This window comes from Lacerta agilis, chromosome 4 (genome assembly GCF_009819535.1).
Source record: "Lacerta agilis isolate rLacAgi1 chromosome 4, rLacAgi1.pri, whole genome shotgun sequence".
NCBI classification, from domain to species: Eukaryota; Metazoa; Chordata; class Lepidosauria; order Squamata; family Lacertidae; genus Lacerta; species Lacerta agilis.
In genome coordinates this window covers 844,729-868,296 of record NC_046315.1, presented here as the reverse complement: position 1 = coordinate 868,296, position 23,568 = coordinate 844,729, and the positions used below count along the sequence as shown (strand labels likewise).

At 51.0% G+C, this 23,568-nt stretch overlaps 2 protein-coding genes across 2 annotated transcripts in view; one reads left to right on the top strand and one right to left on the bottom strand.

Moving 5' to 3' along the window:
* LOC117044871 overlaps positions 1-23,568 on the top strand; it is a 628,087-nt gene that overhangs the window by 357,903 nt on the left and 246,616 nt on the right. Inside the window, 1 exon segment of the mRNA XM_033145648.1 lies at positions 15,711-15,725. Within this exon segment, the coding sequence (XP_033001539.1) occupies positions 15,711-15,725 (15 nt within the window).
* Positions 1-23,568, bottom strand: part of LOC117044870 — an 878,236-nt gene that overhangs the window by 713,862 nt on the left and 140,806 nt on the right. The gene's annotated exons all lie outside the window — the stretch shown is intronic.

Below are 23,568 nucleotides of genomic sequence, written 5' to 3'. Positions count from 1 at the left end.
GCTAAACATTAGGAAGAACTTCCTGACAGTAAGAGCTGTTGGACAGTGGAATTTGCTGCCAAGGAGTGTGGCGGAGTCTCCTTCTTTGGAGGTCTTTAAGCGGAGGCTTGACAGCCATCTGTCAGGAATGCTTTGATGGTGTTTCCTGCTTGGCAGAGGGTTGGACTGGATGGCCCTTGGGGTCTCTTCCAACTCTAGGATTCTAGGATTCTATGAACTAGGTGAGCCATTGATCCAGCAATGCTCTTATGGAACCTCCAGGTCTAGAGGCAGTCTATCTGGATTCCTAGTTTCTGAAGAGTATTTGGCCTCTGTGAGAACAGGGTGCTGGACTAGATGAGCTGCCTTTGGCCTGATCTGACAGTCTGTTCTTATGATCCCATGGTAGCCCCCAGTCTCTCCAGCTAGTATGAGCCCCCAGTCTCCATCTCCTGGGGTGGACCTGGACCGGCAGCTCACTGCTAAAAGAGTTTTTGCTTCAGCTATGGCTCTCTGAGAGCCCCATCGACACTTGGCATTTAAAGCAGTAGCATGCCACTTTCAACAGCCACGGCTTCCCAGCCGCCGCCACAAACTCCTGGGAACTGTAGTTTGTTAAGGGTGCTGAGAGTTCCCCACCCAGAGCTACAGTTCCCAGAGCCCCCTGTCAAGAGGGCTCAGTGGTTGAACCACTCTGAGCACTGCAGCTCTGTGAGGGGAATGGGGGGTGGGTCTCTCCTCTGAGCACCCAGTACAAACTATAGTTCCCTGGCTACTTTGTGTGGGGCGCCATGTCTGCTCAAAGTGCTGGTAGGGCTGCACACGGACCGTTCAGATGGGGTTTGAGTGGAACCAGCAAATATCACAAAGAAAGTCGCCGAGTTATAGTGGTCAGAGTGACCTGGGAGAGGCCAGGGTTCGAATCCCACGCTCAGCCATGAAGCTGGGGGCCAGCCACTGCCTCTCAGCTTAGCCTGCCTTGCAGGGGATTAAATGCACACCACCTGGGGCTCCCTGGAGGAAAAGGTGGGCTATAAATGCAATAACAGAAAACGGAGGTCTTAAAGCAGAGGTGAGGTGGCCACCTGCTGGGGTTTCCTTATCTGTGATTCCTAAGGGGGGTGGAATAGATGTCCCTTGGGGTCCCACCCAACTCTACAATGCTACAGTTCTGAATAAACATTCATAATTAAAGATCTGGGCAAGAGGTACATAGACCAAGAGGAGTATTTGGATCCTTTTCCATCTGGGTTCAGATCTGGATGGGGGGGGGGCTGAAAGAACCTTGGTAGGGGACCTAGGCTGTGAGCCGGGTAATGGGAGTGTTGGTTCTGCAGGGCCTCTCAGCAGCATACCATATGACTGACCAGAGGCACTGCCACAACCTCTGGGCCCCAAGAAAGGATGGGTGAGGCTGTGTCAGGATGGAGGCTCAGTGGGCCCTCTCATCTGTGTGCCGCCCAGTAGGCAGCAGTGGCGACAATGACCCTCTCCGCTGCACCTGATGAACTGCTGCCTGGCGTACTGAGGCTGCTTTGCTGCTGGGCTGCTGCTGCTGGTGGTGCCTTCTTCTCCTGCACTTCCCGTCTCAGTGGGCTGGGATGGATGACCTTTAGGGTCCCCTCCAACTCTGCCATTCTACAGTTCTATGTGTTAAAGCCTAGACAAGACCAGGCCAGACTGGTGCCCAGCAGACAATGCTGCAGCTAGCCTGACCAATGGTCAGGGGGGATGGCCGACCCCCACAACCCTTCTTCCTCTCAATCCACGCTGGTGACTCTTCCCTTCCCTGGTCCTGACAATGGACTGACCAGGTGGACTTCTGCCTGCAGCTTCCGCTTTCCTTGGCCTTGGACACTGGGCTGAGCCACTGCTTTCTCGACGGGTCCTGGGTGCGCCCTGCCGTGGCACAGGCCTTCTCCTCCCGGCCGCTGGCCCTATCTGGGTGAAGCAGCTGAAGGCAGGCACCCACACCCAGAGCCCCGGGAGGCCTGATAGGACGCCCCCTCCACCCTCCCTGGAGGCAGAGATAACAGGGCGGAGGAGAAAAGGCACTCAGGGTGGCGCATGGCAGCGGCTGCGGGGCTGGGAGCATCCAGAGAAAGAAATTGTGGTCTCTCTTCAGAAAGGGAAGCCCAGGGGTGGTCCAGAGGATATTGCAGAGTTGGAACAGGTTCCGAAAAGGGCAGCCCAAACGATCCAGGGAGATCCAAGGAGATGGGGTGCCACAGGGTTCTGTCTTGGGCCCAGTCTTTTTCAACATCTTTATCAATGACATGGATGATGGGCTTGAGGGCATCCTGATCAAGTTTGCAGATGACACCAAATTGGGAGGGGTGGCTAATACCCCAGAGGACAGGATCACACTTCAAAATGACCTTAACAGACTAGAGAACTGGGCCAAAGCAAACATGATGAATTTTAACAGGGAGAAATGTAAAGTACTACACTTGGGCAAAAAAAATATGAAAGGCACAAATACAGGATGGGGGACACCTGGCTTGAGAGCAGTACATGTGAAAAGGATCTAGGAGTCTTGGTAGACCACAAACTTGACATGAATCAACAGTGTGATGCAGCAGCTAAAAAAGCCAATGCAATTCTGGGCTGCATCAATAGGAGTATAGCGTCTAGATCAAGGGAAGTAATAGTTCCACTATATTCTGCTCTGGTCAGACCTCACCTGGAATACTGTGTCCAGTTCTGGGCACCACAGTTCAAGAAGGATACTGACAAGCTGGAACGTGTCCAGAGGAGGGCAACCAAAATGGTCCAAGGCCTGGAAACAATGCTTTATGAGGAACGGCTTAGGGAGCTGGGTAGGTTTAGCCTGGAGAAGAGAAGGTTAAGGGGGGGGATATGATAACCATGTTCAAATATATAAAAGGATGTCATATAGAGGAGGGAGAAAGGTTGTTTTCTGCTGCTCCAGAGAAGTGGACACGGGGCAATGGATTCAAACTACATGAAAGAAGATTCCACTTAAACATTAGGGAGAACTTCCTGACAGTGAGAGCTGTTGGACAGTGGAGTTTGCTGCCAAGGAGTGTGGTGGAGTCTCCTTCTTTGGAGGTCTTTAAGTGGAGGCTTGACAGCCATCTGTCAGGAATGCTTTGATGGTGTTTCCTGCTTGGCAGGGGGTTGGACTGGATGACCCTTGTGGTCTCTTCCAACTCTATGATTCTATGATTCTATGACTCCCCTCTTAAGAATAGTTGCAGCCTTTGGGAGTTTTTTTTTGTTTAGGGAAGACGGTGGAAGTTTACAAAATGATGCGCTGCATGGAGGATGTGAATCAGGGAACTGTAGAGTTGAAAGGGGCACTGAGGGCCATCTAGTCCAACCCCCTGCAATGCAGGAATCTCAACTAAAGCATCCATGGCAGACAGGAATGCCAACTTGGTCCTGCCACCGCCGGTGCCTGGGGCTGTGGGTGCCCTGCAGTGTGCATGGCCCTGGCATTGAAATGTGTGGCATTGAAATGTGCTCGGCCCTTTCACGGGGGATTTTGGAGTGCTTGGGCACCCAGGGCCCCAAAGAGTTGGCACCTAGGGTGGCAGATCCCCATCCAACCTCTGCTTGAAAACCTCCAAGGCAGGAGAGTCCACAACCTCCCAAGGGAGTCCATTCCACAGGAACAGCTCTAACTGCTGTAACTGAAGGCCGTGGGTTCGAGTCCTGCCCTCCAGAGCAGGAGAAAACAAGCCTGCTCCTTCTTCCATTAGACAGCCCTTCAGATGTTTGGAGATGGCTCTCAGGTCTCCTCTCAGTCCCCTCTTTTCCAGGCTAAGCAACCATCTCCTTCAACCCTTCCGCATAAGGCTTGGCTTCTAGAACCTTGATCCCTCCTCTGCATACCTTCCAGCTTGTCACCATCCTTCTTAAATTGTGGTGCTCAATGGGTAGAGAAAAGGGTTTTCTCTATTTATTTATTTATTTATTTATTTATTTTTGGTGCTGTTTTTCTCTAGAACTCATGGGGAGACTCAGGGTGGATGAATGGAAGCCCATCTTGACACAGTGCCTAGTTATACTGTGGAACTCCCTGCTACAAGAGGCTGTGGTGGCCAGAAGCTTGGGTGGCTTGAAAGAAGGATTAGCCAGATTCAGTGGTTCCTGGCCAGGCTGGCTCTGCTCTCTGTCCATGGTCAGAGGCAGCGATGCTTCTGAATCCCACTTGCAGGAAACCGCATCTAGGCAGAGGCTCTGGGGTTCCAATACTCCTTGAAGGTTTCCCCTAAATGGGCATCTGGTTGGCCATTGTGAGAAGAGGATTCTGGACTTGATGGGTCCCCTTTGGCCTGACCCAGAAGGCTCTGACTTTCGTCATTCCCAGTACTAAGGAACCTTGGGAAATGTAGTTCTGTGAAGCAGCACTAGGAATTTCCAACAGAACTTTCAGCAGACATTATAGAACTACAAGTCCCCAGAATATTGCAATAGATTGTTAAACTATTCTCAAGCCAATAACACTTGGTTGTGTGTATTTGCCCAGACTGATTCAGGTGGCATTTCAAGGGGCGCAGAATTATCTTAGAAACGCCTGCCTGTGACCTTAACTTTTCTGGCTGTACGAATTTGGGTCACTTTAAAAGGTAAAGGGACCCATGACAATTACACTAAGTCCAAACAAAATAAAATAAAAAATTCCTTCCAGTAGCACCTTAGAGACCAACTAAGTTAGTTCTTGGTATGAGCTTTCGTGTGCATGCACACTTCTTCAGATACATCTTCAGATACAGTAAGTCCAGTCGTGGTCGACTCTGCGGTTGCAGTGCTCATCTTGCTTTACTGGCCGAGGGAGCCGACGTTTGTCCACAGACAATTTTTCTGGGTCATGTTGCCAGCATGACCAAGCTGCTTCTGGCGAAACCAGAGCAGCGCACGAAAACGCCGTTTACCTTCCCGCCAGAGCGGTACCTATTTATCTACTTGCACTTTGATGTGCTTTCGAGCTGCTAGGTTGGCAGGAGCAGGGACCGAACAACCGGAGCTCATCCCGTCGTGGGGATTCGAACCACTGACCTTTCGATTGGCAAGCCAAAGCAGCACAGTGGTTTACCCTAAGTTTGAATAGTATGTGAGATCACCCACTAGTGGGAAGAATATTTTGGACCAAGTGTACTCTAATCTGAAGCAGGTGTACAGGGCACTCTCCCTTCCCCACTTACCGTATTTTTCCGCTCCATGGGGCACACCGGACCATAGGGCACACCTCGTTTTTAGAGGAGGAAACAAGGAAAAAAATATTTTTCTGGTTTTCCTCCTCTAAAAGCCCTGTTTTTTTGAGGATCAGCTAAAAGTTTTGCAGTTTTTTGCAAAGGGGGAAAAGCAAAGCTCCTTTTGCAAAGGGGGAAAAGCTCTGTTTTTATGGGGTTCAACTCACATTTCTGCAGCTTCTAAAGGAAAGGGAGCCTTTTCTACAGTTTCCAGACAGATAATCTAATCAGCCAGTCACATGTCGCTGGGGAAACAAACAACCTCCCTCTGCAGGGAGGATACTAACAAGCTGGAACGTGTCCAGAGGAGGGCAACCAAAATGGTCAAAGGCTTGGAAACGATGCCTTATGAGGAACAGCTTAGGGAGCTGGGTATGTTTAGCCTGGAGAAGAGAAGGTTAAGGGGTGATACGATAGCCATGTTCAAATATATCAAAGGATGTCATATAGAGGAGGGAGAAAGGTTGTTTTCTGCTGCTCCAGAGAAGCGGACATGGGGCAATGGATTCAAACTACAAGAAAGAAGATTCCACCTAAACATTAGGAAGAACTTCCTGACAGTGAGAGCTGTTCGGCAGTGGAATTTGCTGCCAAGGAGTGTGGTGGAGTCTCCTTCTTTGGAGGTCTTAAAGCGGAGGCTTGACAGCCATCTGTCAGGAATGCTTTGATGGTGTTTCCTGCTTGGCAGGGGGTTGGACTGGATGGCCCTTGCGGTCTCTTCCAACTCTATGATTCTATGATTCAGCAGCGGAGGAAACAGCAGCTTGTCTGCTGGGAATGGCTCACAGTAGATTCTAAACTACCGTAAGTAGCTTTTATTTACAGCGAAGAAGAAAGAACATTATCCTGGAGAGCCTGCTCCCATGACTCTCCTTCGTCCATCACAGAAAAAGAAAGTAATAACTCAGAACAAAGAAAGATGGCCCATACAGTGGCGTAGCTAGCCTCTGTGCTGCTGGGGGCGGCGTCAGCGCAGAGGCACCCCCCTGGGGGAGGGGCACGACGCGTGCGTCGTGATGTCATCATGACATCACGATGCACGTGTATGCAGAAAGGGGGAATTTCCCCCTTTCCGAGGCTTTTTTCAGCGGGGGGTGGTGGCCAGCTAGGAGGGGGTGACAAGCGCGACACCCCCTCCTCGCTGGTCGGCCCCCCCGCCAAAAAAAGCCTTGGAAAGGGCAAAAAGAAGCAGAGCAAGCGCTTGAATGCGCCTGCTCTGCTTCCTTTCCCTGCCCCCCCAGCGGTTTTTTTTGGCGGGGGGGTGGTGGCCAGCGAGGAGGGGGTGACACGTTTGACACCCCCCCCCCCCCGCTGGTCGGGCCCCCCCCCCGCCGAAAAATAGCCACTGGAAGGGGGGGAAAGGCGACATGCCCCCATTCGGGTCCACCCGGCGGAGCGGGGTGGGAGGGGGCGACCAAAGTGTCACCCCCCCTCCCCTTGACCTAGGGGCGGCCTGCCCCCCGCCCCCCCTTGTGACGCCCCTGGGCCCATATGAAGGGCGAATTGCTCCCCCCGCCGTGTCATATCCTGTGAGCTGTTTACCCTGTGTTAGCTCATCTCCTCACAGGGAACAACCTTGTTTTCTCCTGCTCCGGAGGGTACGACTCAAACCCATGACTTCAAGTTGAAAGAAAGGAGATTCCGACTAAAGGTTCGGAGAAGTTTTCTGCCAGTAAGAGCTGTTCGGCAGTGGAACGGTCTCCTTCAGGAGGTGGTGGACTCTCCTTCCTGGGAGGTTTTGAAGCAGAGGTTGGATGGCCATCTGTCCTGGATGCTTGAGCTGAGCTTCCTGCACTGCAGGGGGTTGGAGTCCCTTCCAGCTCTACGATTAAGTTTCTGGATCTCTTGGCTCTTACAAACCCAACCTGCTCTGCTAGTGACTAGGCACGTGGGCCTCAGTCCAAGGACGGCTGTCGTAACTTGTGTGTTGCACGAACTCCTCAGGCGTTGGCACCAGGCTGGGGAGCGGCTGAAACAGTCGGTTGGGCAGCGGTCCCTATTAATGGATGCCTCTTGGCTATTGTATCAAAGTGCAGACTGCCCTGACGTACCTCTCCATGTTTATCTGGTGAAAATAGGGACATCCTGTTCCATAGGATAATATCATTTATACCCTGCCCGTCTGACTGGGTTGCCACAGCCACTCTCGGTGGCTTCCAGCATATACAAAAACGTAATAAAACATTAAACATTTTAAAACTTCCCTATCCAGGGCTGCCTTCAGATGTCTTCTAAAGGTCATATAGTTACTTGATTCCTTGGCTAGGGGGTTGTAGAACTCCATACCCTCCGAAACAAAATAGGAAATTCTTTCCAGTAGCACCTTAGAGACCAACTGAGTTTGTTCTTGGTATGAGCTTTCGTGACCAAACTCACCTTAGAGACCAAACTCAGTTGGTCTCTAAGGTGCTACTGGAAAGAATTTCCTATTTTGTTTCGACTATGGCAGACCAACACGGCTACCCACCTGTAACTGAATCCATACCCTCCAACATTTCTCCCATGAAAACAGGGACATCCTAAGGGAAAGTGGGACATTCCTGGATCCAATCAGAAACCGGGGCGGCTTCTGTAAATCTGGGACCGTCCCTGGAAAATAGGGGCGCTTGGAAGGCCTGCCCTGAATGTCATGTTTTGAACTAGTAGTATCCTTTCATTTATCAATCATAGTTGAGTCCTAGTAATCTGCGAAGGAGTTTGGGATACGGGTAGCTGTCTTAATACAAAGAAATTTCAGAAATAGACTGGAAAGAGAAGTGGCTGAATTGCAACTAATCACCAAACTTAAAACCATGGAGAAACCTGGTTTGAACAAAGACATTGGATTCTTATCTCATTATACATAACAAAGCTATCTTTAGCCATCTCACCCCTTGCCTTTCCCTGCAAGACCAATTGCAGCCGTTAAGAGTCATCAACAGGTTTTCCACACCTATCAGCCGATCACCCATTCCCACCACCCATCTGAGTAATACCCCTCCCCACTCCCTCACTATATTTAAGGATCTGGTGACTTCTGTTTCAGTGTATCTGAAGAAGTGTGCATGCACACGAAAGCTCATACCAAGAACAAACTCAGTTGGTCTGTAAGGTGCTACTGGAAAGAATTTCCTATTTTGTTTCGACTATGGCAGACCAACACGGCTACCCACCTGTAACTGGGATACGGGTGCTATTGTCCCATTTAATCCTCACAAAGACCCTGGGAGGGAGGCCAGGCCAAAACAGAGGCGAGCTTTTGGGCAGGGGTTCAAAGGCAAGTCTCCTTGTCCCTTTATCCTGCACCCTAACTGTAGAACAGCTGCTGCTCCTTCAACAGTCCAGGGCACATACAGTGATTGCCTGTCCAGATTTGGGCCCCGTAGAGTAACTGAGCCAGCGATTTGGCTTGGAAGACTTTGAGGGCTGCTGGTATGTATTTACGGCCCTTTGTATGGAAAAAGAGGGATAACATCTTTGCACTTTGGGGCAGCTTTTTCTTTGACCCATCTTTGATGTACATCCCAAAGCCCTGAAGATTGGAAAACTATGCCCAGGTATTTGAAGGCTTTGACTTGCTCGATCAGGTGGTTATCCATGCTCCAGCTGTGTAATCTATGTTTCCTTGCGAAAACCAGGACTTTGGTTTTCTCATGGTTCACCACCAGCTGCTCTTTCTTACAATAGTCCGAGAATTTTCCCAGCAGCTTTTTTAGGCCTATTTTGGTTCTGGACAGCAAGACTGCGTCATCTGCGTAGAGAACCACTGAGATTGGTTTGATAGCCAGCTTGGGGGCATGGAACTCCAAAGATGTTAAACATTTGACCATGTCGTTGATGTATAGATTAAATAAAGCTGGGGCTAGGATGCAGCCTTGTTTGACCCCCCCCCCAGAAGCTGATATAGGAGGATCCATCTTACAGCACAGTTTCTTTGTATAGGCCATTGATCAAGAATAATAGTCCTTTGTGCATGCTGGATGTATTTAGTTTGGTCCAGAGCATGGGCGTACCCAGGGGGAGGCAGGGGGGCAGCTGCACCCCCCCAGAAGCAAAAAATATATTAAATGGTTATCGGCAGCCTAAAAGGAAAAAAGAAAGCTAAAGACTGGTCTTTCTCCCCCTCCCAAAATCTCAATAACAATTGAGCTCTTCCGCTCTTGCCGAGGCAGTTGGCCACTCTGTGTGTGTGTGTGTGTGTGTGTGTGTGTTGCGCTGGCTGTTTCCCCCTCCCTCATGCCGACAAAGAGCTGGTGTGCCTATCAGAGACCGGATCCTAGCCTGCACCCTGCTTGGTCAAATGGGGATGCAGGCTGAGACTTGGGGCAGTATCAGGGGCGAATTCATCGTTGCCGGGATTCATCGTTGCAAGGGAGCTTGGCAAACTGAGTTCCCTTGCATGGTGAGTAGTTCCTTTGCGAGGACTGAGGATCCTGGGAGTTTTTCAGCCATTTGGGGCTTTCTGCTTGGGGGGGGGAAGTTTTTCTGTTTTTTGAATCTGTTTTTGTTTTTTGAAGCTGTTTTTGTTTTTGAACCTGAACGATAATGGCTTGCCCCCCCCCCAGTTTTGATCCTGGGTACGCCCCTGGTCCAGAGTCTAGGTCGAGAGATAGAATCAAAGGTGGCCTTCAGGTCTATGAAGGCTGCCTATACGACCCCACGGGGTTTCTTGGCATATTTATCGATGAGGTGAGCGAGAGCAAAGCAGTGGTCTATGGTAGATCTACCCTGCCTGAATCCAGCTTGTTCCTCGGCCAAAATGGCCCCTCGTAGGCACATATTGGGTTGTTTTTGTTTTGATTATGTTTTCCGTGTTTTCATGCTGTGATTTTACCCTAGGAACCGCCTGAGACCTGCGGCTATAGGGGGGCATACCAATTTGGATGATGTCGATGGTCTACTATCCTGCCGCCTTGTAGCTGCCTGTTCTCTCAACTCAGAGCTCCCGTTCCTTTCTTCATAGGGCTGGAAGAGGAGCGGCTCAGGCCAGGGGCGGAGCAAGGGGGCGGGGGGTGGTCCGCCCCGGGTTCCAGGGAAGGGGGGTGACACTTTGGCCGCCCTCGCACGTGCCCCGCCAGGCGGGCCCAGAACATGGGCATGCCGCCTTTTCCCCCTTCCAGTGGCTATTTTTCGGCGTTAGGGGTGGGCCAGCGAGGAGGCGGCATCACGCTTGTCACTGGTATGACGCCCACTCCTCGCTGGCCCGTCCCTCAGGCCGAAAAACAGCTACTTAAACAGAAAAAAGGAAGCAGAGCAGGCGCATTCAAGGGCCTGCTCTGCTTCCATTTTTCCGCTTTCCGCCACTTTTTTGGCAGGGGGTGCGCCAGTGAGGAGGGGGCGCCATGCTTGTTGCTGGCATGACACCCACTCCTCTCTGGCCCTCCCCTTGCACAGAAAAAAAGCTGCGGAAAGGGGAAAAAGGGGAAGCTTCCCTCTTTCCCCCTTTAGCGGCATCCACATGTGTCGTGATATCACGGCGACATCACGGCGCACGCGTCGTGCCCCTCCGCCAGGGGGGTGCTTCCACGCTGCCGCCACCCCGGGCAGCATAGAGGCTTCCTTCGCCCCTGGCTCAGGCATCTCTTTCTGGAAGGCTGTGATGCACGATCCCTGCTTAGGGGTCCTGATGAAGAGTTTGGATTTGATATCCCGCTTTATCACTACCCGAAGGAGTCTCAAAGCGGCTCACATTCTCCTTTCCTTTCTTCCTTTCTTCCCCCACAACAAACACTCTGTGAGGTGAGTGGGGCTGAGAGACTTCAGAGAAGTGTGACTAGCCCAAGGTCACCCAGTAGCTGCATGTGGAGGAGCGGAGACATGAACCCGGTTCCCTGGTATCGAGTCCACCAGTCTTAACCACTACACCACACTGGATCCTGCGGCCCCCTCTCTTCACCCACCCTCTCTCCTGGCTTGCTGCATGAGCTCCATATGCAGGGATGACTTTGCAAATCTGCGCAGCCTCCTGCTGAGTCAGGCCTGGCTCCCCCTGATAGCTCCGGCTGCAAGAGTCCGACCTGTTGCTCAAGAGGAGGTGAAAATGACTGTGCTGCGGATCACCCAAGCAGCAGCAAATTCTGACACAGCAAAAATATACTTTCACCAAGCGAGCATTGGGAGGAAAGGAGCACAACTCAGTCTGCAGGAGCATCACTGGTTGTTGGCGAGACTCGTTTGACAACAGAGAGGAACTGAGCCTTCCGTGTCCTCAAGCCAGTGGAACTCTCTGCCACTGGAGATTCAGGGGGCGCCTTCCATGCAAAGCTTTAGTTGCCTCCCGAAAACATTTCTATCCCACTCGGCCTTTGCAGGCCATTAAGAATGCATCCTTCCGCAAATGATTAATTGATGTCTGTTGTTAACGTTTTAAAATGTTGAACAGGTATTGTCTTTATTGGTGTAAATCTATTGGATATGCTTTTGTATGACACAGTGGTGTACAAATACTTTTATAAACAAATATGAATGAAGGCAATAAACTCCCGTTGCTCCCACTGGCCAACCAGATGTCCAACGGAAGCCCCCCAGCCCCCTCTCCATTCCGCGCTTTGCTCCCACCCCCAGTGACAGGCACTCAGTGGCTCAGAGCATATCCCCTCAACTGCCCCGGAAAAAACGGGACACCTCATTTATTCCCTGCGTCAGCACGGCAGTCATTTTGGGCCCCGTGCTCTCACACGATTTTGGAATGCGATCTCGTCTCAAAAAAAGCACATGGGGGGCCCAGGGACCTTGTGTGGGTCACGTGATTCACGCAGGAAGATGGGGTCCCGGTTTCTCCCCACGTGGCATTTGAGGGTGTGACACGGTTTGGCTTAAAGGAGCCTGGTAGCCACTTTGCCCAAGGTCCACGGAAAGGTCTTCTTCTTCCACTGTGACTCTGCACAGACCTCCAGACCAGCTGACCTAAGACGAGCCTGTTGCATCGGGGGTCCCCCCTTGCCCATCATCCTGCTCCCACAGTGGCCAACCAGGTGCCCATTATGGTAAACCCCCAGCAGGACCCGAGCACAAGAGCCTTCTCCCCTCCTCTGGTTTCCAATAACTGGTATCCAAAGTGTAGGAATGGGGTTCACTGGGCTGAGGCAAACCTTGCCTGACACGGAGCGGCCACAGTCTGTCCGGGACATCACTCTTTTGTCTCTGACCTCCTATGCAGAGGCATGGCTCACTTCCCACATGGTAGGAACATGACATGGTGGAGCAGGTCTTGCAAATATCAGAGGAAACGTGTGTCAGCTCATGATGCAAACTTGCTTAAGGTGAGAATGTTCCTAAACGTGTGCATGTTCTTGCTAATGAAAGGAGCCTCTGCCGAGCTGGCAACCAGCTTGCTGACGCATAGCCAGCTCACCTGCATCATCGACTCCTGTCTCGTCTCCTTCACTTCAGAAAGCATTGCAGACCTTCCAAGTCTCTCCTGGATTTACAGAAGCCGACCTGGTTTCTGATTCGATCTCAGAATGTCCTGCTTTCCCTTAGGACGCCCCTGTTGACCTCAGAGAAATGCTGGACAGTATGGAGTTAAACTCAGCAGTGGCCAGAGGATTGGAGAAGACCAGTCTACATCCCAATCCCAAAGAAGGGCAGTGCCAAAGAATGCTCCAACCAGCCCCGTCTTGTCCATTTGTCCTACTGGCGCAGGGCGCAAGGGCACAGGCCCCCCAGGGGCACCCCCGCGAGCCCGCCGGTGGCCTCCCCCCTCCCCTCCTTGGCCTGCCCCCCACTGGAGTACTGGATGAGCGCACAGAGTCCCACGCCGCTCCAGCGCCGCGCCCCTCACTGCCCGCTCGCTCGCCTGCCCCCCAACACTGCCCCGAGGGGTGGCCAGAGCGGGAGGGAGGCGGCCCCAGAGGCAGAGAGGCATGAAGGTGGCACACCAGACCTCCCCGCCCTGCACCTCGTGCTCTCCCCCGGATGCCACCCCCCGTCAGCCCACCACCACCACTCCCCGGGGCACGGGGGCACCAGAGGGATCGCCAAGCCACGGCAGCCGATGTGCCTAAGACGGCCCTGGCCCCAACTACCCCCCCCCCGGTGCTCAATGGCTCCTCTTGAGTCACTGAGGATAGAGACCCCCCTCCCACTTTCCCAGCCCCCCCCCAACTAACCGGAGGCATCCCCCCCAGGCCCGTCCCCCCTCCTTGTCCCATAGAAGGAGACATAGGAAGCCAGGTCAGATTCAGAGGGAGGATTTATTAGATGTTGAGAAAGGCTATATTAGAGGGTCAAGCGTCACACGGGGGCTGGAAGGGGTGGCCTCCACACCCCCGGGTGGGGGGCAAGACCAGCAGGAGGTGGCCACTTCTCCCTGGGGGTGCCTCAGTGGGACCGGCAGGCCAACGCATGAGCCACCAAGCTGACCAGCTTCTGGAAGGCATGGAGGGAAGCAGGGATGAACTCCTTTCGGGGGGGGGGGAGGCAGGAGGGTGATGGGGACCTCGCCCAGGAGCTGGAAGAGAAAAGAGGGAGTGACTCCTTCTGCCAGGGGGCCCATGTGTGGGTCACCCTCTCCCCACAACACACCCCACAATGGATTCAAAGATTGAGGTTAATCCTGACAAGACAGAAGTACTGTTTTGGGAGGTCAGGGGGTGGGAAGGTCATAGAATCATAGAATCATAGAGTTGGAAGAGACCACAAAGGCCATCCAGTCCAACCCCCTGCCAAGCAGGAAACCCCATCAAAGCATTCCTGACAGATGGCTGTCAAGCCTCTGCTTAAAGACCTCCAAAGAAGGAGACTCAGCAGAAAACAACCTTTCACCCTCCTCTATATGACATCCTTTTATATATTTGAACATGGCTATCATATCCCCCCTTAACCTTCTCTTCTCCAGGCTAAACATACCCAGCTCAGATCATCAGATCAGGTGAGGGTGACTCCTGGGTCCTGAACGGGGCAACTGTACCCATGAAGAACGAGGTGCGCAGCCTGGGAGTTATTTGAGACTCACAGCTGTCCATGGAAGTGCAGGTCAATTCTGTGTCCAGGGCAGGTGTCTACCAGCTCCATCTGGTCCACAGGATGAGACCCTCCCTACCCACAGACTGTCTCTCCAGAGTGGTGCACGCTCTGGTTATCTCCTGCTTGGACTACTGCCATGTGCTCTACATGGGGCTACCTTTGAAGGGGACCCGGAAACTGCAACTAATCCAGATTGCGGCATCTAGACTGGTGACTGGGAGCGGCCACCAAGACCATGTAACACCGGTCTTGAAAGGCCTACATTGGCTCCTGGTACTTTTTTTGAGCACAATTGAAAGTGTTGGTGCTGACCATGAAAGCCCTAAATGGCCTCAGCCCAGTTCACTCGAAGGAGCGTTTCCACCCCCATAGTTCAGGCCAGACACTGAGGTCCAGCTCCAAGGTCCTTCTGGTGGTTCCCTCACTGTGAGAAGGCAAGTTACAGGGAACCAGGCAGAAGGCCTTCTCAGTAGTGGCCCCCGCCCTGTGGAACGACCTCCTGTCAGATGTCAAGGAAATAGACAACTACTGTATCTGACATCTGAAGGCAGCCCTGTTCAGGGAAGCTTTTAACATCTAATGTTTTACCATTTTTAATGTGCTGCAAGTCACACAGAGTGGCGTGTGCACACAAACAATAAAACAAACAAGCAAGCAAGCAAGCAAGCTAACTAACTAACTAACTAACTAACACAGTGTCCCCCCGACAGCTCTTTGGGGTGGGGAGTAGACTCACCCTGAAGTGGAGGGGGGCCATGTGGAGGCTGTCACAGTGCAGTTCACTGAGCTCGGAAAAAGACTCTTTGATCTTGTTGAGGTCCATTGATGGCGGAAGGGCTGGAGCTGACCCTAAAGTTGCTGGGATATTTCTTGGTCCAGGGGTAGACAATCAGCAGGCTGCAGAGAAGGAAGGAAGGAAGGAAGGAGAAAGGGAGAGACACAAGTGGTTATTATCCAAGTGGAAATAGGAGCGCCTGCCCAGCCCACCTAGAGAGGAGACCACCCCTGGGCTTACCGGACAAGGGCCTCCCCACCAACGGCGTGTTCGTTCACTGCGCTCCAGTTAGTGTTGGTGGGCTGCTTCTCTATTGTGGTCCAGTTTGCCATGATGGCTGGCTGTGGGCTGGGAGCTTCTCTCGGCTGCTGGTGAAAACCTTCTGAGCTGGGCTGGAGCCTTTCATACCCTGGGCCAAAGCTCCTCCACCCATATTTACGAAGCTGTCCTGGTTTCTGATTTGATTTAAGAATGTTCCAAATTTCCTTAGGACATCCCTATATACCTCAGAGAAATCCTGGAGGTTATAGAGTAATGCCGCCCCCGAGAAGAGGAGACAACAAAGTTAGCAACCTTTAGAACACACCTGAAGGCAGCCCTGGATGGGGAAGCCATGAAGGAGCGTCTCCACCCCCATCGCTCAGCCCGGACACTGAGGTCCTCCTACATAGGTTCAGCTACAGGGTACCAGGCAAAGGGCCTTTTTGGCAGTGGCTCCCTCCCTGTGGAAAGCCCTCCCATCAGATGTCAACTTGGGTGGCTTCAAAGATGGACTAGACAGATTCATGGAGGAGAAGCTATCAGTGGTTCCTGGCCAGGCTGGCTCTGCTCTCTGTCCATGGTCAGAGGCAGCGATGCTTCTGAATCCCACTTGCAGGAAACCGCATCAAGGGAGGGGATCTGGGGCTCCAATCCTGCTTCCCATTGGGGAACCTGGTTGGCCATTGTGAGAAGAGGACCCTGGACTCGATGGGTCCCCTTTGGATGGCCTAGAAGGCTCTGAATTTTGTCATTCCCAATATTAAGGAACCTTGGAAAAAATAGTTCTGTGAGGGATCACTAAGAATTTCCAACAGAACTTTCAGCAGACATTTTTGTTGTTGTTGTTCAGTCGTTCAGTCGTGTCCGACTCTTCGTGACCCCATGAACCAGAGCACGCCAGGCACGCCTATCCTTCACTGCCTCTCACAGTTTGGCCAAACTCATGCCAGTCGCTTTGAGAACACTGTCCAACCATCTCATCCTCTGTCGTCTCCTTCTCCTTGTGCCCTCCATCTTTCCCAACATCAGGGTCTTTTCTAGGGAGTCTTCTCTTCTCATGAGGTGGCCAAAGTACTGGAGCCTCAACTTCAGGATCTGCCCTTCCAGTGAGCACTCAGGGCTGATTTCTTTGAGAATGGATAGGTTTGATCTTCTTGCAGTCCATGGGACTCTCAAGAGTCTCCTCCAGCACCATAATTCAAAAGCATCAATTCTTCGGCAATCAGCCTTCTTGATGGTCCAGCTCTCACTTCCGTACATTACTACTGGGAAAACCTTAGCTTTAACTATACGGACCTTTGTCGGCAAGGTGAGGTCTCTGCTTTTTAAGATGCTGTCTAGTTTTGTCATTGCTTTTCTCCCAAGAAGCAGGCGTCTTCTAACTTCGTGACTGCTGTCACCATCTGCAGTGATCATGGAACCCAAGAAAATGAAATCTCTCACTGCCTCCATTTCTATTTGCCAGGAGGTGATGGGACCAGTGGCCATGATCTTAGGTTTTTTTAATGTTGAGCTTCTCACCCTCATTAAAAGGTTCTTTAATTCCTCCTCACTTTCTGCCATCAAGGTTTTATCATCAGCGTATCTGAGGTTGTTGATATTTTTTCCGGCAATCTTAATTCCGGTTTGGGATTCATCCAGCCCAGCCTTTCGCATGATGAATTCGGCATATAAGTTAAATAAGCAGGGAGACAATATACAGCCTTGTCGTACTCCTTTCCCAATTTTGAACCAATCAGTTGTTCCATATCCAGTTCTAACTGTAGCTTCTTGTCCCACATGGAGATTTCTCAGGAGGCAAATGAGGTGATCAGGTACTCCCATTATAGAACTTCAAGTGTCCAGAATTCAGCAATAGTTTGTTAAACTATTCTCAAGCCTATAAAACTTGGTTGTGTGTATTTGCCCAGACTGATTCTGGGGGCATTTCAAGGGGTGCAGAATTGTCTTAGAAACACCTGTCTGTGACCTTAACTTTTCTGGCTGTAGGACTTTGGGTCACTTTAGAAGTCTTCAATTCTTTCTTCCCTCTTGCCCCCTTTTGTACACCTGTTCTGCTTCAAAGCCCATATTTTGAACAAAGCTCTTGCTCAGGGATGGGGAACCTGAGGTCTTCCAGATGTGGTCTGACTCTGCGTCCCATCCCCACTGACCATTGGCAGGCAGTGGCTCCCAATCCCTGCCCTTGTTTAACCTCCCTGTCCCTTCCTACTCCTGCCACTTCCAAATCCCCATCTGCTGTTCTCTCCCCACGCTGTCAAACCTGAATGTAAGCTCCCTGGGGCAGAGTCCTGTCCTACATTCCAAGGGCCCTCAATTGAGAAATGGTAAAATAAAAATAATCATCTGAAAGTGCACTTAATTATCCTCAATGGACTCCATGATCCTCAAGAGACAAGCGATTGCAACTCTCTTTGCAACGCTTTCTTGGGCCCTGGTACAGATCGGGGCATGGGGACAGGATTGCACAGGGCCACCCCTGTCATTGGGAGTGAGGTGGCTGCTTCAGGCGGCAGGTGCTGGGCTGGAGGACACAGTGGTGAGGCATCGCAGGACAAAGCTGCCTGTGCAACACAGCCTGCCACCCCCAAGCTAGCTTGCTGCCTTCGGGGCAGGAGAGGATATTGCCTCATCTCCAGCACTCCAGAAAGAGATTCAGCTTCCAGCTGAATCATGGGAGCTACACTTTGTTAAGTCTTGTGGCTCTTTGAGGGGGTAAACTGCAGTTCCCAGCAGTCTTTGCGTGGGGACAAAACCCATCACCCAGAAGCTCTGGCTGACCACCATCAGTGACAGAGCGCTGGGCTAAATGGATCTTAGAATCATAGAATCCTAGAATTGGAAGAGACCCCAAGGGCCATCCAGTCCAACCCCCTGCCAAGCAGGAAACACCATCAAAGCATTCCTGACAGATGGCTGTCAAGCCTCTGCTTAAAGACCTCCAAAGAAGGAGACTCCACCACACTCCTTGGCAGCAAATTCCACTGTCCAACAGCTCTCACTGTCAGGAAGTTCTTCCTAATGTTTAGGTGGAATCTTCTTTCTTGTAGTTTGAATCCATTGCCCCATGTCCGCTTCTCTGGAGCAGCAGAAAACAACCTTTCACCCTCCTCTATATGACATCCTGTTATATATTTGAACATGAGTATCATATCACCGCTTATCCCAGTGGGCTAATCCCCAGTTGGCCTATCCCTAAGGGCCAGGTGGCTGGGCAGTCCCACACCTGGGATTTTTCCATTACAGTTGGTGTCGAAAGCCGGGACTTGCGGTTCTCCCGTGTTGATGACTGGGGGCCCTGAAATCTTCAGCCGGCACCAGGCCATTTGCCTGGGAAGATCTTTTGGACCCCCGGCCATCTTCAGGGGCGGTAATTTGCAAGTCTCTAAGGAGCCAGCCAGGGAGCAAAGACAAGATTCAGCCGGCTTCGTCTTCAACGATCCAGGGGACCGCAGTGGAAGACGCGTGAGTATAAATCCAGTGCACTGGTGATTTTGGGGTAGGGGGGTGGTTAACCTGGCAACCGTATTCTCTACTTTCTTGCCTATCGTTCTTCATGCCCTTCTCTCCATCTGTCCCGTAGACCGCTGCTCAACTCGGAAGGGGAGTCCTGAGCTCTATCTCTTTTCTCCAAATCTCCAGTCAGCCACCCCGTTAGCAGGTCTAACGAACGCAAGGGACTGGAGCTCTTTTTCGTACTTTGTCAGCCGCCCCGATAGGTGAAAAAAATCCTATCGAACGCAAGGGGCAAAGGACTTTCTGCACTATCCCCAACCTCAGCCGCCCCAGTCGGGACATGTGTACATGCTGGTCGTGCGTGAACCCGCTTCCGAACGCAAAGGAGGTTTTTCCGGATCGTTTCAATCTATCAAAAAAAAGGGTTGCCCGATCTGGCACTGCAACCTGCAGGCGTCCAGTAGGGCTCCCTTCCTTTAGCTGTTAACGATAGGTAGGAGGTTGCCAGGCGGGGAGAACCCTATAGGGGTTGGTAAGGGTTGGTTTGAGAAATAGGATAGTTGAGAAGAAACGGAAAGAGAGGAAAAGGAAAAAGGGAGCTCCAGGAAAAGGAAAGGAAGAAGTGTAGTTGTAGAGTAGATCCTCCTGGTCAGCCGCCCCTCTAGCCGATCTAGAGAACGCAAGGGACCAGGACTAGTTGAATCGGAACGTCGCGTGTTTGCTCTGTGTTAAGACCCCATTTTCTTACCCCTGTCTGCATTAAGATATCTTTCCCGTCCTCTCTTTAAACCCCAGGTTCCTCTTAAACTCCCAAAGGAACGATGGGTGCCAAAGCTTCGAAGCTTGGTCAGGCTCCTACTGGGAAGAAGGCTTCTCGGAAGCCTTCTGTCACCCAGCCGGAACCAGACTCTCCCCTCGAGTTTGTTTTGGATCACTGGAAGAAAATTCCAGACCATGAGCTATTATCCAGGCAGAAGTTGCAAGACTTCTGTAGGAACTCCTGGCCGTCATTTACTGCAAATGTACCATCAGAACTCCGCTGGCCACCGGACGGATCCTTTAACTTGGATCGCCTAAATTCCATTAGAAAGCACTTGATGGAAGGAAGACCCCACCAATTAGAAATTTGGGACCTTCCTACTAACTTCGCTTAATGAAACAAAAAGGGAAGTGAGCCAACTCCTTACAATAACCAACTAAAGGATGGAAATCTATGTTTACATGTTACATGTTGTCTGTTGTGTGTATGTGAGTCTGTTGTGTCTCTGTCATTTTGTTTTCCTTATGTAATTCAGTGATCTTAAAAGGGCCTGAGAAAACCAGAAACAATTACAAAAATCCAGTCTGAGAGCATGTATGTTAGAGATCTTAAGAGAGTTGTGTTTTAAAACTGGCCATCAGACTGCCCTTTCTTAAGTGCGCATAGTTTAAAACTGCAAGCTTGCTTCAAATTTTAGTTTAAAGAAGCTATTTGGACCTGATCAACTTAAACATGATATGTTTTAACCCTCGATTAGGAGCCGCCCAGAGTGGCTGGGGAAACTCAGCCAGATGGGTGGGATATAAGTAATAACTTAATATTTTATTAAATATGATACTGAGGTGTGCAAATATTTATTATTCAAGAGAGGCTCCAAAAGTGTCCCTCCAAGTGGTAGGAAAATCCCCTGAAGGGGTTTGACTGTGTTCTGAGAGGGGGATTGCCCCCCCTTCCCTTTGCAACTAAACAGGAAAGAAATCTGTACCTAATGAGAAATGTCTAGTTGCAACTTGAGTTTAGAGCACGGGTGTCAAACACAAGGCCCGGGGGCCTAATCCGGCCCGCCAGACCTCGGCATGTGGCCCCCGTGCGCTCCCTCCCTCCCGGCGCCCGTCCGTCCGCACCGGGGAGGGAGGGCGCGCACGCTCACTGCACACACGCAAACACACATGCACAGGCGCGCGCACACAGAGCAACCTCCTTCCCCTTCCCCTTGATCACGTGCCCCACTGCTGCCGGGACGGTCACCAGCACCACCCCCTCCCTGCATCTACACACACACACACAGCCGCGCAGCTGGCCTCTCTTGCTCCGTCCGTAGCTGGCACAGGCGCTTCCCCTCCGGGAGCCTCACAGAGAAAGAGGCGCCGCGGCGGGGAGGAAGAGAGAAGTAGCAGCCGGCGCCGATCTCCTCCTCCTGTTTTGCCACCGGCGGAGGATCCTTCTCCTTCCTGCTCCTCTTTCCTGCCGCCGCCGCCACCGCCTGGAGGTAGCTTTTCTCCTTGGCGTTGCCGGCTGGCTCTCCTCCCTTTCCCTGTGCGCCCTTGCGCCGCTCCCTCGGGGGGCCATGGGGCTCCTGTCGCAGGGCTCCCCACTGAGCTGGGAGAAGACACAGCGCCACGCGGAGCACGTGCGCAAACACGGCATCCTCCAGTTCCTGCACATCTACCGGGCAGTGGGCGAGAGGCACAAGGACGTGCTCAAGTGGGGCGACGAGGTGAGTGAGGGCCGGGGAGATGGAGCTGAAGACCGGATGGATCCAAGAAGCTGCCTTCCTCTCCTCTCCTCTCCTCTCCTCTCCTTCCTTCCTTCTTTCTTTTTTTCTCTCTCTTCTTTCTTTTGTCCACCCACCATGGCGCTTTTGCTGCTGCTGCTTCAACTTCAACACAACAACCTTGGGAGGTAGACCGCTGGCAGCTCTGCCCTCGCCCAACACCACTGCACGGTGCACATGTTCATAGCTGTCAACTTTTCCCTTTTCTTGCGAGGAATCCTATTCGGAATAAGGGAATTTCCCTTTAAAACAGGGAAAAGTTGACAGCTATGCATGTTGCATGGGGAGCGAGTTTACTGGGCGTCGACGGGGTTTGCCCTGAGGAAAAAGTCTGGGGTTGTTATGGTTGTTATTGTTATTTGTTAAATTTGTTTGCTGCCCTTGGATCTCAGGATAGTTCACGACATGAAAAAGCACAACATACATAATAAAGCAAACCAATAAGACACACACACACACACACGCGTGGGTTCCCTTGCACCCCCAATTCTGCTGGTTCACACTCAACCGAGACCAATTTTTCCAGTGTGAAACCTGTGTCACCTTGGAAAGCCACAAGCACATCCGATTTAAAGCTTGTGTCTCACATTCGGTTTCAGAAGTGGTTTAAAAGGCTTGTATAGCATCACTTATGAAAATGCCCTTCAGCTTCCCTCCTGCATGTAACAGATTGCTTTGTGCCTGGGTCTTCTCACATGGTGACTATTCAGTAGGCATGGTGCTTGTTTACTAATTAATGGGTTTGTGTATGCTAGTCCTATCAGAAGGGCCATGATTTACACCAGTGCCACCGTGCTCTCCTTTCACCCCGAGTTAAAATGATTGAAGTAGTGCACGGAGTGGACACATAGTCCTACAGATAAAACCGGCCCTTTGAGGGTGACCAAACTGCTGATGCGGCCCCTGATGAATTTGAGTTTGACACCCCTGGTTTAGAGAGAGCTAGTCTACTGTCGTGTTCTAGTCTACTTTGGAATGTGCTGTGAATTTAGCCTAATGTTTCTGCTGCAGACAGCCAAGTGGAGTACAACTGCTCTCGCAAGCTAAACTGCAGCGCATGTAATTTCATTAAGCCTTAGGTAGGTCCCCCTTTGAGAGAGAAATGTGGTTGCTGTTGTTCTGAGGAATTGTTATGACTATATGCCTATGAAAATATGGTGTTCCTTCTAGGAAAAGTGTTATTAAGGGTAGAAGCTTCCATAGCCAGCAATTGTCTATCTGAGTCCAGTTTAAACTTTGATTTGGTTGGACAGAAGGGTTATTGTAAGGCTCCCGATATCAGTCTGTAAGATCATCCAGGATTAACTAGCCCTTTCCTTGGAAAATGCCTCTTCAGTTTCTGTCTCTTTCTGGTCCCTAGGTCCCCAAATCGGAGTTTGCCCAGGTTCTCCTTTTGAGTTTGTCAGCCTTAGAAATTGGCCATAGCTTCTTAAGTGTGCACAGTTTAAAAAAAAAAAAAAGTGTGAGGGCTTGATCAACCCAAAAAGATGGCAAATATTGGAATGGGTGGAAGTGGTGTGTAAAGATTTGTTGTTTTAAAGAGACTGTAGAAGGCCATTCCCCCCCCCTCCAAAGAGTAAAAGAGGGTGTGTGTGTGCTTACCCCTTTTCCTGCAATAAAGGGGAGCAGGCAGAAAAGGGGGGATTTGTAACTTTGAATTTTTATATAAAACTTTGAACTTGTGAACTCAGTGTTCAATACACAATTTTTCCTGCTGCAGAAGTCTTAAGTTTTACAAGATAAACTGCAGTGTCTGATTTTCATCAGCCTTAAGCCTTAAAAAAAAGGTAGTACAAAACTTGTGAACCCTGTAATTTAGGGGGTTGGACTGGATGACCTCAGGGTCCCTTTCAACTCCCACTTTATAGCTATGTGGAAGGCCATGCCATGTGTCTGCAAGCATTGGAGGGTACTTTTTAAATCCTGGTGTGGTGGTGGGTTGAAATTCAGCCCAGCTTTCAGAGTTAAGAGTAGAGTGCTGTGTTTTGTTTTATAAAAGGAGTGATCACCAATTCACCTATTTTAAGTTTTACGTTTAAGCACATACTTGAAGAGCCTCGAAGAGCCATTTCCCCATACATGAGGGGGCAGAAAATTTAGTCTGCCTTGGCTAAAATCACTGAGAATATTTGAATTTTATGAATTCAGACTCTCTGGCCATTTTTACTCATATATAAGGGAGCAGGTATTCTGCTAAATGACCAGAGGGGGTGCACACAAAATAATGATAGCCCACATTTAATAGAGATCTGTACCCCGAAACCTGTAGATAAAGGAGGCATAGCTCCCAATTTATTTTGCCTGGGGTATGAGATGTTTATTTGATACCGTAAACATGATTAATTAGTGCTGAGACTTCATTATTAGGAATTTAATTAGACCAAACTTAGCTAGGTTT